The following is a 14,104-nucleotide window of genomic DNA, read 5'->3' on the forward strand; positions in this document are numbered from 1 at the left end:
CCGCTTTGCAGACACTTATGTTGAATCTGTAAAAATGACCCTGAGCTTCCTGTTGCCCGCCACTTCAACACACCACCATGTTCCCTCACCAACATCTCTACCATAGGCTTTCTGCAGCGAAGCTCAGTACAAGCTGTAGAACAGCACCTTATTTTCCACTTGGGAACTCTGCAACCTTCTGGATTCAATATCAAGTTCAATAGGTCTCTCCCGCCTTGAAGTGACCCTGAGAACTTCCATCCGCAACATTCTATTGTCTTCACACTTTGCCAATCATGAGGTTTAAATCTGTAGGTTTTTTTAAGTAGCAGTCCTCCTTTTGAAAACAACACCTTTTGGAATTTAAAGTAGTGTCTATAAACACTTTGGGACTTTGATCAATTTTCATTGATTGTACACGAATAAACATGCACACATGCAAATATATGCATGATTTAGCATGTAAATAAGTACGTGTAAGCTTATGTCAGTGACTATACAGTAACGTCTAAGTCAACATATTATGTGTTTCTGTTTTACAGATTTGGAAGGAAGAAAGTTATGTTTTTAACCTTGGCTTTACAGACTGTATTTGGCATAATTCAAACATTTTCTCCAAACTGGGAAATATTCTGCACTTTCAATTTTCTTGTGGGTCTCGGGTCAATTTCAAACTATATGGTGGCTGTTGTTCTAGGTAAGAATCTATCCGTTTCCTTGCTACCTTTGATGATGCTGTCATTCTCAGTAGACTGCTAAATTCTGGTCATTATGTAATGACTTGGAAAATTTTTAGAACATCCATTCAGTTTTATGGCCTCTTCTTTTCTCCCCAATCCTTGTGGGGGCAGATGGTCAAAAAGTTCCAAAATGAGAAAGGTGCCAGAATATTTCTGCTGGGAGTATAAACCAGTCAATCACTAATTGAGGAAAAGCAACAGAATATATGAAATATGAGCTCTGATTCCCAAACTTCAGTGACAATAATCATAATACAGAAGAATGCTAGTATTAAATTTTGGGCACTTCTATTATTTGCCAAAATATACTTTGTTCCTAAAATTTGTAAAATCACACTGCGAAATAGTTGCAAATTGTGCAATGAAATTCATCTTGTCTCCATATAGCATATTCTAATCTTAGGTACTTCAATCTCATTGTTAGACTTTTAATATTTGCATATATTTGCAAAAAATATGCCTTCCCAATCAGGCACAGAGCCTGAAGGCAAATCTTTTCAAATTGAATAATTACAGAATGTGCAATGGAATTCTAGTTTTCTTTATACAACACGTTCCACTTGAGGTTTTTAATGCAATTTTATTATTTTGATATTCACAATTTTATTATCAGATAGGGCATTTTTATTCTGAGATCTCTTTTTGAGAATAACCTGAAGGCTACCTTAGTTTTCAAGAACGCCTTTTGCTTTATAATTTCCAATTTATTTAATAATCCAATCCCAAAGTTACAATACCTTTTGTATTTGATTTACATAAGCCTTATATAATCCACACACAGAAGCAGAATTAGAAGAATTTACCAGTATTCTCAATAATTATGAATTCTCCATTGAACTGAAAGTCACAACACACAAGGAAATTATTAATTTCTTATCATTCTAGTTAAATAGAAACAAGACAAAATGCATAAATTAGCAGCATATGTATGTTTTGAAAATAACTGGCATTCATCTAATACACATAAAGCCATCACCGTAAACAGCCCTTCTTCTGAGATTGGTAAAGGCATAGCGAATACTTTTTCAGCATATATGCTAACAGCCAGAATATCTTAGTACAGTAATGACCAACCTTTCTCACACATCTCAGATTTCACTTTCAGTAGCATCCATTTCACTTTTCCCGGCGTTATAGCTCCTAAAAATATGCAGGCTTAACCTAAAAATTCAAATTTCATTTCCAAGGAACTGATTGTATCAGTGATTTCACATTTGCCTGGCTAATAGTGAGCTGAGTATTCCCTTACTGACAGATTTAAAACTGTTCTCTCTCCTTTGTGCATCTCCCATACAGTTTTCCTCTATGCTTCACCTGTAGTTTGTTTCATCCCCATAGCTTTTGCAACCTCCTTCTCTCACCTTGCAGATCCCCTTCCATCACCTCTCTTGTAAAATTACCATCTCCTGTAGTCATCTTGCAGCTTCTTCCTTTCCCCAGCTGCTCCCTGAAGCTTATTTCTTCCCCCACCTCATTACAGCTTGCTGCCTCTTTATTTCCTTGCCTCCAGCCCTTGTATATACATTTTACCTCTACATCCCTTTTATTTGAGAATGGAATTGTTTGCTCAGATAAGATCAGGGCACATTTCAAGTTTATTTCAGTAGTATTCATTAAAGAAACAATTGTGCAGAAGATATTTCCGTCTAAAGCTATTGTAGTGCCACTTATTAGCAGAAGTTCTCTCAGATGATTCTTGAGGTTACTGTTACACTACAGTATATCTCAGAGGCTCAACTGCACATTCAAACTCTACATTTTCCCACAGGTACTTTCGCAGTTTTCAACATCATTGAAAGTACTTTCTTGATGCTACTGACTGAAAATATTGAACTGAAACTATTTCCAACCTCATCATTTACCCCCAAAATGTGGTGTTCACAGATTTAAATGCTCTGGCAGCCTTACTGTTCTCCCTGGACTCATTGTTCAAGAAGTTCCAGAAGGGCAATGGTCTGTGGGCTGATCTCAAATCATAAACTCAACAGCAGAAATGAGTGGAATAGGTTTAGTAAAGTCACACCACACCTTTCAGTGTTGAAAGGTCTGGTTGTCTCTGGGCAGTTGTGTCACAATCAAGACCAATGGGTGTTTGTTGAGAGGATATCTACTTCCTTTACTCGACCCTTTGATTGATTTTACCTTGTAGTACTCTGTCACAATATTTTGTGTTGAAAAGATGATTTAGCAATGAAACACAGCTGATGGGTGAAGTGGGACCATCAAAAATGAGAGGGTAGATATCACTGTTCCTCTTCACTGGCAATATAATGAGCTCCTTGGATTGCAGTCTTAAGTTTAGGATGCAGAAATTAATGAATCAGCTGGAAGAATGCAGATTATTGGTTTAATCCTTCAGGATTTATACAAAGATTTTGAATTATCGATGAATATCTTTGCAGTAATTGTTTGTTGCGATGAAGAATTTACTATTAGGTCGGTTAGGACGACATCTGTGGTTGCTGCAAAGAATTTTGGGTGAAAAAGCAATATAGGATGAACTTCACCTTCAACTGCTCTTGCTTCTGACAGTATCCTTAGAAATCTAGGTAAGGTGAAGGAATCTTCTGAGCTGTCATAGGAAAGAAAATTCTAATGGAATTTTTTGAGGACATGACTAAATGTTGTTTATGGGCAGTTTATGTTGTTTATATGGAGTTCAACAAATGGGAAACTGATAGAGAAGGTAAAAGCTCATGGGAAACTGGGGTAAGTTGGATCCAAAATTGACTTAGTGGCAGATGATAGAGGGTGGTGGCAGAAGGCTGCTTGTTTGACTGGGGTTCAGAGTGCAGTAGTGTACTGCAGGCATCAGTACTGGGTCCCTTATTGTTCATGATATTCATAAATGATATTGATGAGAATGTGGAGTTTAGTAAGTAATGTTGTGGATGACACAAAGATTAGCTGGGTGGTTGACAGCGAGGTGTTAGGTTACAGGAGGTAATAAACAGATTGATCAAATGGGCAGATATGTGACAGATGAAATTTAACTCTAATAAATGTGATGTGAGCCGCTTTGGAAAAAGTAACAAGACCATGAGACCATGAGATGTGGGAGCAGGATCAGGCCATTCAGCCCATTAAGTCTGCTCTGCCATTTGATCATGGCTGATATGCTTCTCAACCCCATTCTTCTGCCTTCTCCCCCTAATCTTTGATCCCCATACTAATTGGATACCTATCTATTTCCGTTTTGGATACACTCAGTGCCTTGGCTTCCACAGCCTTCTGCGGCAGCATCCATGGATTCACCACCCTCTGGCTGAAGGTATTCCTCCTCATCTCAGTTCGAAAGGGGTGTCCCTTTACTCTGAGGCTGTGCTCTTGAATCCTGGTCTCTCTTGTTAATCGAAACATCTTCTTCACAATGACTTTATTTAAGCCTCATAGTATTCTATAAGACTAGGGAATGTGCAATAAATGTCACAACACTAGAAGCTGAAAGGAATGGAGGGACCTTGGGGTGCTTGTCCACAGATACCTGCAGTGGTTCAAGAAGGCAGCTCACCACCACCTTCTCAAGAGCAACTAGGGATGGGCAATAAAACTGGCCTAGCCAGCAATGCCCATATCTCATGAGTGAATAAAAAAAATGCTTGCAGGAAAGGTTACTAATTGAGAAGGTGCACAGAACACTTGCCTTTATTAGTCATGTCATAGATTAAAAGAACAAGGAGGTCGTGTTGAAGCTGTATAGAACTTTGGCAGGGCTAGGCCGCAGCTGGAATGCTTCATGCAGTTCTGGTCACCACATTATAGGAGAAATGTGATTACACCGCATAGGTGCAGAGGACATTCACCAGGGGTGGGGCTGTTTTCCCTGGAGCGTCGGAGGCTGGGGAGTGACCTTATAGAAGTTTACAAAATTATGAGGAGCATGGATAGGATAAATAGGCAAAGTCTTTTCCCTGGGGTTGGGGCATAGGTTTAGGGTGAGAGGGGAAAGATATAAAAGAGACTTAAAAGGCAACATTTTCACGCAGAGGGTGGTACGGGTATGGAATGTGCTGCCAAAGGAAGTGGTGGAGGCTGGTACAATTGCAACATTTAAGAGACATTTGGATGGGTGTATGAATAGGAAGGGTTTGGAGGGATATGGGCTAGGTGCTGGCAGGTGGGACTAGATGGGGTTGGGATATCTGGTCGGCATGGATGGGTTGGACCGATGGGTCTGATTACATGCTGTACATCTCTATGACTCTATGACTCTAAGTATTTTAGCTATGAAGAACGGTTGGATAAGTTCAGATTGTTTTCTTCAGAGTTGAGAAGGTTGAGGGGGCAGCATGAACAGGGTGAATAGAAGGCGGGTGTTCCCCTTCATCAAAGGGTAAATAACAGGGGTCATATTTTTAATGTGCAAAGCAGGATGTTTAGGATGGATTTAAGGAAAACATTTTTTACCAGAGGGCTGTCAGGGATCCTGGAATGCATTGCCTGGAAGAGTAGTTGAGACGGGAAATCTCACAACCTTTAAAAAAACTTGAGTGAACATTTGAAGTGTCATATCATTCAAAGCTATGAGCCTAGTATGGGTAAGTGGGACTAGTACAGTTAATAGTATATTTTCAACAATACAGGCTCAATGGGCCAAAGGGCCTCTTCTGTATTTTTTGATCTATGACTCTGTCATTCTCATACTTCAATTTTAACTTGGGCTCTTTGTGCATGCTCAGAATTCACTGTTCTCTGTATCCTATATGATCTGCAAGATCTGATCACATTTTCTCTGTTGATAGTTGCAAGATCATTGTGTTTGTTTGAGGGTATTGGTATTTTTATCATACCTGCAGTAGCCCCATGTGGTGATTCATTGATTGCACTGTTTGTCACATAAACTGGCATCACTAAAAAATGGCATAAGTGTTTGGAGAGTCAGCTCCCACAGAATTTTCTTCATGTAATGATGAAATGGGTTGACAGTACAATGCTCCCTTGTTTGCACACTGTGTGCTTCCCCTATATAGGAGCTCCTAGCTCCTTTTTCAAATTGACTGGCTGAGATGTATCAAATATTCTATGGATCATAATGGAATAGTGTTAGTTAGATGGGCTTCAGATTGGTTTCACAGGTCAGCACAACATCGAGAGCTGAAGGGCCTGTACTGCACTGTAATGTTCCATGTTCTATGAAGCTGGTCAAAATTGGAAAGGTTGAGGTGACTCTTTACACAAGATTATCCCTAATATTTAATATGCAAAATTTCAGTTGTTTGTAAATATCAAGGTTAATTGTGGCAAAATTACCATTAATCATCTTGATATCCACCTCATATTCCTTGAGACACTGAGGCATTTTCACTCAAAATGAAATGTAGGCATCAATTTGGCCCCAAGCCTGACCACTCAACGAGGATTTGTTCTGATTCTGCAAAAATCATTATTAATCAGCTCATTAATAACTTTACCATTAGAGGTAGGTGTTACTAGTAAGTAACCTTTAACTGGGATAATGGTACTTTCAAGATCTTAGATCTTGATGCCATTCTAAGATGCCAGCCAGTATATAAAAGCTGTTCCTGAGTGAAAGCCCAATTCAAAATGCTTGTTTTTGTTTATGTTGACAGACAAAATATCCTGACCAGAATGCCTAGCTGCAGGTGTCCAGTCAAGAGCCCAAGTAACGATTCTGACTTGCAAGGAATGAATGCCCAGCTGAATACACTTTAAACATGGTCCCAGAACTAAATAAACGTGGGGAGTAGCTACTTCCTTCCAGCTCCTGCACAAGTGGCCTGCACATGTAATGTGAAGCTTGTCATTGTGTGAGGGAATCAAATCTCCCTGAGTAGAAGTGATGTTCACTTCTGCAGCTGCCACCAGACCGAGGCTGCAGAGTGAAAGATTTTATTCTGTTCTCTTTCTTCACAGTTGCTGTCTGACCTGCTGATTATTTACAGCATTTTCTTTGTTTTCAAAAAATACAATCACTGTTGTTCTGTTACCGTTATAGGATCTGAACTTGTTGGGAAATCTGTTCGTATCATATATGCTACAATAGGGATTGGCACTTCCTACGCAGCCGGTTATATGTTCCTGCCTTTTGTTGCATACTTCATACGAAGCTGGGAGATATTGATTTTGACGTTGGCTCTCCTTGGCTTTCTGTATATTCCTTTGTGGTGGTAAGTAGGAATTAGAGATTTAACCTGTGTATCCACACTTTAATTTCTCATCAAGTGCTGCCATGGATTCAATCAAGATAAAATAATTTAAAACTCTTGTTTAAATGAGGATGAGATTCAAGATCGCCATTGGCATTATATTAAAAAGATGTACTAACAGCTTCTTGACTATGGTGAGAAGTTAAGTGTTCATTGGGGATAATTTTTTATCTTCACTGCACATGGCAATTCAATGGGTTCTGGAATAGGTAGATAATCAGCTTTAAGAGATTACTATCCAGATGGTGATGGTGAAGGTGAACATTACTTCAAGAGGGTTCTAACTCATAAATTAATAATAACATCTGGATACTCAATGTATTGGAATTCTGATCCAGTCATTTCACTGCCTTGGGTTGAGTCTGGATGACTAACATGTTAAACCATTGCCTTTCCAATGTTAACTTTTTCGACTGATTGTGTCCTCAATAATCAGAAGACTCTGGAACAAGAAAATCCATATTCATGAAATTTTCTAGCTCCAAACTTTTCTTATGACAATGCTATTTTGTAAATAATGAAAATAAAAGGTCCATGCTGCTGCCACCTGCAGTGTTTTGATTTGATTTGATTTATCATTATTGTCACATATACCGAGGTACAGTGAAAAGCATTGTTTTCCATACTATACAGGCAGACCAAAACCATACAAAGTGCACCAAATAACAGAAGAGTGCAGAATACAGTGTAACAGCTGAACAGAAGGTGCAGAAATAGATTAGCATTAAAATTTGGAAGGCCCATTCAAAAGCCTGCTAACAGCAAGGAAGAAGCTGTCCTTGAATCTGTTAGCGCATGTATTTAAACGTTTCCATCTTCTACCTGACAGAGGAGGGTGGAAGTGAATATAATCGGGGTCGGGGTCAGAGGGATTTTTAATTATGTTGGTTGCTTTCCTGATGCAGCGGGAATTATTGATGGAATCAATGGATGGAAGGCTAGTTTATGTGACGGACAGGGCTGTGTTCATGATTCTCTGTAGTTTCTTACGAGCTTGGGAAGAATAGTTGCCATACCTCTCTATGATGCATCAAGGTAGGATGCTTTCTACGGTGCATCTATAAAAATTGATAGAAGTCTTTAGGGACATGCTGAATTTCCTCAGCCTTCTCAGGAAGTGGAGGCATTGTTGTGCTTTCTTGACTGTAATATCGATGTGGGGGAAACCAGGACAGATTGTTGGTGATCATCACACATAGGAACTTGACGCTTCCGTCCACCTCCACCTCAGCACCACTGATACAGACAGAGTGTGCCCTCCAGTCCGCTTCCTGAAATCAATTACCAGTTCCTTCATTTTGCTACCATCATGTGACCGAGCATGCTATCTCTTTCCTGTATTCCGTCTTGTATATCAGAAGAGATTATGAGATGAGGAAGAATGGTGTGTAAGAAGGAAACTTATGTATCAATTTGTCATCATTTCATGATTTTCAGCACCGCACAGGACCGGTGTGGTCCAGGGGAGTAGGAAGGGAGTCAGGTCCAGCAATGGGAGAGAAATATGTCTGGTCCTCATGGGAGGCATGGGATGTTGGATCTTGTTGGGGAGGTGTCAAGACAGGGTCTGGAATGTGTAAAGAGGCTGGGGGAAGTGCAGTTAAGGATGGGTGTGGTAGTTTGGGAGGTCAGTTTAATAGCTAACCAGGAGTAAGACTAGGTCTTTAATAGCCTAACCTTTCCTGAGTAACTATTAACTGCATTGGAACCCTCACAGATTCTCTGATTAAAATGATTTATTTTGGAGTTCCAATGCAGATGAATTACCCACTGGCAAACGGAACAGGAGGAGGGGTGGCAAGAGTTTGGGAAGGGTTTGGAACAAATGTTGGAGTCAAAGTGAGGACAGAGTGATGAGGGCTTGGAAGGGAGCAAGAAAAGTGGCAAGAACACAAGAGCAGGACAGTGAGGGATTGGGTGTGCAGTGAGAGGATTGGAAGGAGGAGTCAGGAGGGCAATAACAAGGGCTTGGGGAGTCAGCAAAGTCATGGGCTAGCAGTGGCATGGGTTCATTCTTGTATCTTCCCCAGACCTTACTCACTCTCTGCAATGATCTCCAGGCACCTTCTTCTGCTAAAATGCACTTCCTCTTGAAGAGGTGTAAGCTTACTTGCGTATTAGCTTGAATAAATGTGAGAACTCTGCAGCTCAAATGTGCAACCATGCAACAGTCTGCTTAGCTGCCAAAATGCTTCCATTATTTATTTGAACATGTTTCATGTTCTTGGATAATTATTAACTGGAACACAACCCGCAGAACTCTCTGATTTTAATGGATTCATTTGAATATCAAATCAGGCTTCGTTCAATTTGAGTTAAATACTAAAAGAGTCAATTTAATATCATATGAAAATTTCTGATAAGTCCTGAAGAAAGAGAAACATTAATCAAGAGTTTTAGTTTGTTTTTAAAAAGCAACTTTTGCATATTCAATTCTTGAAGTTAGCTGCTCTGTCTGTAAACACTAATGAGCACCAAAAAGGGTTAGATAGTGTAGCAAAAATCTGAAATTCTGTCCTACAACAGTCTGTTAATGTTAGGGAATTGAACAGAATTTGATAGATCATGCAATATGATATTACCAAGGAATATGCAGTGTGGTGGGCAAATGATGTTGAGCTAACAGCTGTTTAACTGAATCATGCCGAATGGTCAAGGGATGGAATAGGATGATTAAGTTCCTATGTTTGCTTTACTGGGTTAAAGAGAAAAAAAAAATCAACCTCAGTTTCCATTTCTCATTTCTATTAAAGGACTTGTGCATGTCAGGTGAGAGAAGGCTTGAGTGTTACTATAATGCCTTCTACAGAAAATACTTTGGTGGTAATCACTGTTTGTGCACGAGTTGTAGATGGTTGAGTGAGGCTCAAGAGGACAATACTCTCAACATGTAAGGAAAAAAAGATAAGAAGAATGACTGGTCTTCTACCACAACCCTCCCCCAATACTATAGCCATATTCTCTTTAGTATCCAAAAAGCTATTGATTTGCATCTCCTCAAAATCCTACATTTGAATGGGATCACCACTCATTTTTCCAAAGCATTATATTTAAGTCAGTCTGAGGAACTGTGGTGCAGTTGTAATGCCACTGGCCTGACACTCCAGACCCAGCTAATGCTCCGACTGCATAGAGTCAAATCCAGTTTAGTGGGGAATGAATTTCACAAAATATGTAACTAAAATCTAGTCTCAGTGACTGAGGAGCTATTATATGTTCTTTGGGAAAGGAAATTTTCTGTCCTTGTTAGGTCTGGCCTACCTGCAAATCCAGACTCAAAGTTTGATTCCTAACTGCCCTCTGAACTGAGTCACTTATTTGAAGGGCATTAGGAACGGGCAATAGATACTGGCAATGGTCATGTCCATCAATTAATTAATAAAATCTTAACCTGTCATCACATAGCAGTCCTTTTGTCATAGGATTCAGTCCAGCAAGCCTTTTCTGCCTCTAAACTGAATTTATCCACTTTTAAATAAAGAAATGAAAGATGTGCACAATGCTCTCACCAAAGTCCTGTATGTGCACATTATAAAATTTACAAATAGATATTATATGATGTAAAGCCTCACAGTCTGAGTCCTTTCTTACACTCTGATCTTTCCCTGTCCAAGCTCCCCATTTTCCCTTTTGCTCCTCATTTCAACTTTAAGGTCCCATGAGGTTTCTCCACATTCTTCATCCTCTTTCTTTTGTTTTGTGCCCCATTCTTCTAAATCTCATACCTTTTAACTGTTACACCCTAGGCTTTGGAATTCTCCATCAAGCCCCTTAGTTTTCCTACAGGATTTTCTTTTTTTCCAAATCCTACTGATAACTTCCCTGCAAATCAGCCCTTGATTTCTCTCTGTCCAATGGACTCCCTGACCAATAAACCATCCAACTCTGCCTCACCCCACCTCAATTAATACTTTGCTCAACATGTTCATTTGGCCTCTAGAAGATATTTGAAAAAAGCAGTGGAATATAAATGCATATAACCCTTCTTATTATTGAACATTAGGCACAAGAGATTGGTATGGTCCAACTATATTCCTGCAGAGTGTGCTACAGTTGCATTCTATCTTAAAACAGTGACAGCTTATTTTTCTGACAATGTTCACTAATCCATTGCCCTAGGACCTGTATCAATCCTTTATCATACAAAAAAAAAACAAAATCAAGTAACTTTATTCATTTGACTTTGGAAAGAAAATACAGAGCTGTGGTCTATCTCCCAAAATTTTCATTTGACATAGGAATATATTTTAAAATTAATGGGATAGATTGTTGTTATGACCACATGAGTTATTGTACATCATCTGAAGAATGTGAAAAGAGAAATATGTATTTATGCCGAAGGCAGAATCCTCCTAATTTCACTGTGATTAAAGTTTATGTAAGACATTTGAATCTTCCAGTTAGATTTTCCATTTCACACAGTGCTTAATAAAGTTTGGTGATAAAGTCAAAGAAATATAGCTCAGTTGCTTCTTCCTCTTTAGGCTTCCTTGCACTAAATGCCATATCAGTCCAGTACACTGTCTGAGATGAGCAGTCCATTACCAATGCCAGAGGGGATTCAGCCATTCTTCTTATCATGTCAAATTCCACATAAACTTTAATCTTTTTTTTATCTCTCCCAATGTGATTTCTGAATCCAATCCTTAATTTGAATAAAATTATATGTAGTATCAGTTACCCTAATGGTAATTGATCAAGTCCTTTTTATTACTTCATGCATTTTAATTTAAATAAGACGTTTGTAATTCCAGGTTTATTCCTGAATCTCCACGCTGGCTTCTGATAAAGGGAAGGATACAGGAGGCTGAAGAAATAATAAGACAAGCTGCTAAGAAAAATGATGTCACCACACCAGTAATGCTCTTCAGTGATCTTGAGGTAATGCATGAATGACTGTATCATGATTGTTACCAGTAAAATGGGCATTGACCCCTGAATATTATAGAGCTTCAGGGGATGTAGCAGCTAAACCTAGAGAGGGTAAAATCCTTTATAGTTATAATATATTAAATAATTAATAAGTAGCAGCTATCAACTGATGGGTACATAGTCAATGTGGAAGTTTTCAATCCTTTTTTTCAATCCTTTTCAATGCCGTTTTCTTTTCTCTGGGAACGGAGAATTTGATGATATCCTTCAAATTATAGAATGCCAGTACTGCCTGCTTATGCAATGACAAGTAGTAAACTTGGTGATATTACAAATAATCTCTGCCCCTACTTTGGACTTTCCAGAATAGAAAGCTCAATGTCAATGGTTGTCATAGTGACTGGTAGTGTCATTCTCATCCTGTTATTAAGTTACATTTATGCAAGTGTCAGATTGAGTGAGACCATTCCAACTCAAGTGGAAACATTCAACACCTTGTTCCTTGCTAAAGTTCAAGTAAATGAATTGATCCTGTAATAACCTAGGAGGATATAATTTCATGCTGCAAGTTGTTTCGTCTCACCTTTTTTTTCCAGCAGCTTATCCTCTTATACATTACTACAAACCTTTTTTCCAATCATGCTGTCATACAAGGGGAAAGTGCACTGTAATGTAAGAGTGTTAAGCTCTGAAAGGGTAAATACTGAAGCACGCATTAACCTCCACCCAATGTATTATATCATATGGACTTGGGTGGGAGAAAGGTTTTGGACCTTCAAAAAGTAAGACTAAATAGTAAAGAGTCCTTCATTAGTCTACGAAATCTATGTAACATGTATCTTGTTGCTATCAGGAAATAAACAATACCTAGTTTCAGACAAGAGCCTCTGCCACACTAGACCATGCTGGTCCCAGAGATTCTTACCAAGAAAGAAGATGATGATAGTAAATCTATTCAATAGTAAATCTTCCACCAAGATGGGTTATGAAATGGATCCATCATACAACATGGAGACAGTAATTGGCTTCACTTCATCTTACTACGAGACAGTAAGTGGGGGAGATTTGAAGAATCTTCAGACATAGCTTTGGGAAGGACGCTTGAGTAGATAGACAGCACCTGAAAAAGCTGAACATTCAAGAACCTTTCAGAACAGAATCATGGGGAAAGATTCCACAAAGCAGAATCTGTAGTCAATGGTTAAGAACCTTCTCAGACCTAGACAGAGACGCACAAAAACAAGTGTTAATTAGAGACTCCATAAAGCTGTCACACCCAAAAATTTACAGGTTACATTGGTGTCTGACTTAAATGGAAGATTCAAGCCTTGTGCAAATAAAATTGATGATCCCAACCTTTTTATAGCGGTCCAGGTGAATACTTACAGCTGAAATAAATAATTCCAATTCTCTTGGCGGCTTTACTGAATTAAACATACACTTTGTGTATTTATGCGATGAATCCAGTTCCCTACATGGATTTCACAAAATGATTCACTCTGTCTATGGTGCTAATAGTAATTCCCATTGCTTTACAATTTTTTCCTGGATGAGTCCCACTGTCAAAAGTTAAAATAAATGATTTCCACCTTTACTGTGGTTTTCAATAGTGAATCTCTAGCTTTTTTCGCAAACTCAATTTTCCTAATTTTCTCCTTCCACCAGGCCTTGTCTGTGTACGCTTTTAATTTGCCACTTTGTTTTACAATGTTCCCGGATCTGTGACCTAGTTTTTAGTTGTTTCTATGGTCCTTGATTTCCCTTGCATAGCTGTGCCTTCTGATGTCTGCCTGAGCTGAAGTCTGTCATCACTTGTTTAATTCCAACTTTTCCAGACTGTAACCATGCTGTTCTGAAGTTTGCCATTTCTCAGCAGGAATTTCAATTTTACTCACAGAGACTCAGTTATCTATTAACTAAACAAATAAACCTTAACTCAGAATTATTGCTACCAATTGTAGACACCACAGATGGAGTGAATCATTGAGGGAAGTCCATTAAAGAAACTGGATCCACCATCTAAAGCTGCAAAGAGTATATTTAAATCAGCTAAGAGAATTAGAAAGATTTATTTAGGCCCACAATTCATCTCAGCAAAAAAGGAGCCATTTTTAAAATTTTGAGCACAAAAGTATGGGAAATCCCTTCAGTATATCAGCACATAATAGCAACATTGCTAGCCTATAGATTTACAAACTTATAAAACAAGGTGACTAAATAATCACATGAGGAAGGCTTGGCAGTAGAAATAAAAATGGCAGGCAATTTCAATTTCAGGAATGGGCCAAATAGAACATAAAATTGGACATCTTTGAAAAAACAATTGTTATGATATTGAATTGCTTC

The 14,104-nt window shown here is 38.7% G+C and overlaps 1 protein-coding gene across 1 annotated transcript in view; it reads left to right on the plus strand.

Moving 5' to 3' along the window:
* The window catches only part of LOC122556568 (organic cation/carnitine transporter 2-like), a 75,062-nt gene that overhangs the window by 38,613 nt on the left and 22,345 nt on the right, over positions 1-14,104 (plus strand). Inside the window, exons 3-5 of the mRNA XM_043703384.2 lie at positions 522-676; positions 6,676-6,847; positions 11,641-11,767. Of these exons, the coding sequence (XP_043559319.2) occupies positions 522-676; positions 6,676-6,847; positions 11,641-11,767 (454 nt within the window). The remainder of the gene's footprint in view (positions 1-521; positions 677-6,675; positions 6,848-11,640; positions 11,768-14,104) is intronic.

Source organism: Chiloscyllium plagiosum, unplaced genomic scaffold (assembly GCF_037043375.1).
Source record: "Chiloscyllium plagiosum isolate Xiang-an unplaced genomic scaffold, Cpla_swu_hap1 HiC_scaffold_16, whole genome shotgun sequence".
Classification (NCBI taxonomy): Eukaryota; Metazoa; Chordata; class Chondrichthyes; order Orectolobiformes; family Hemiscylliidae; genus Chiloscyllium; species Chiloscyllium plagiosum.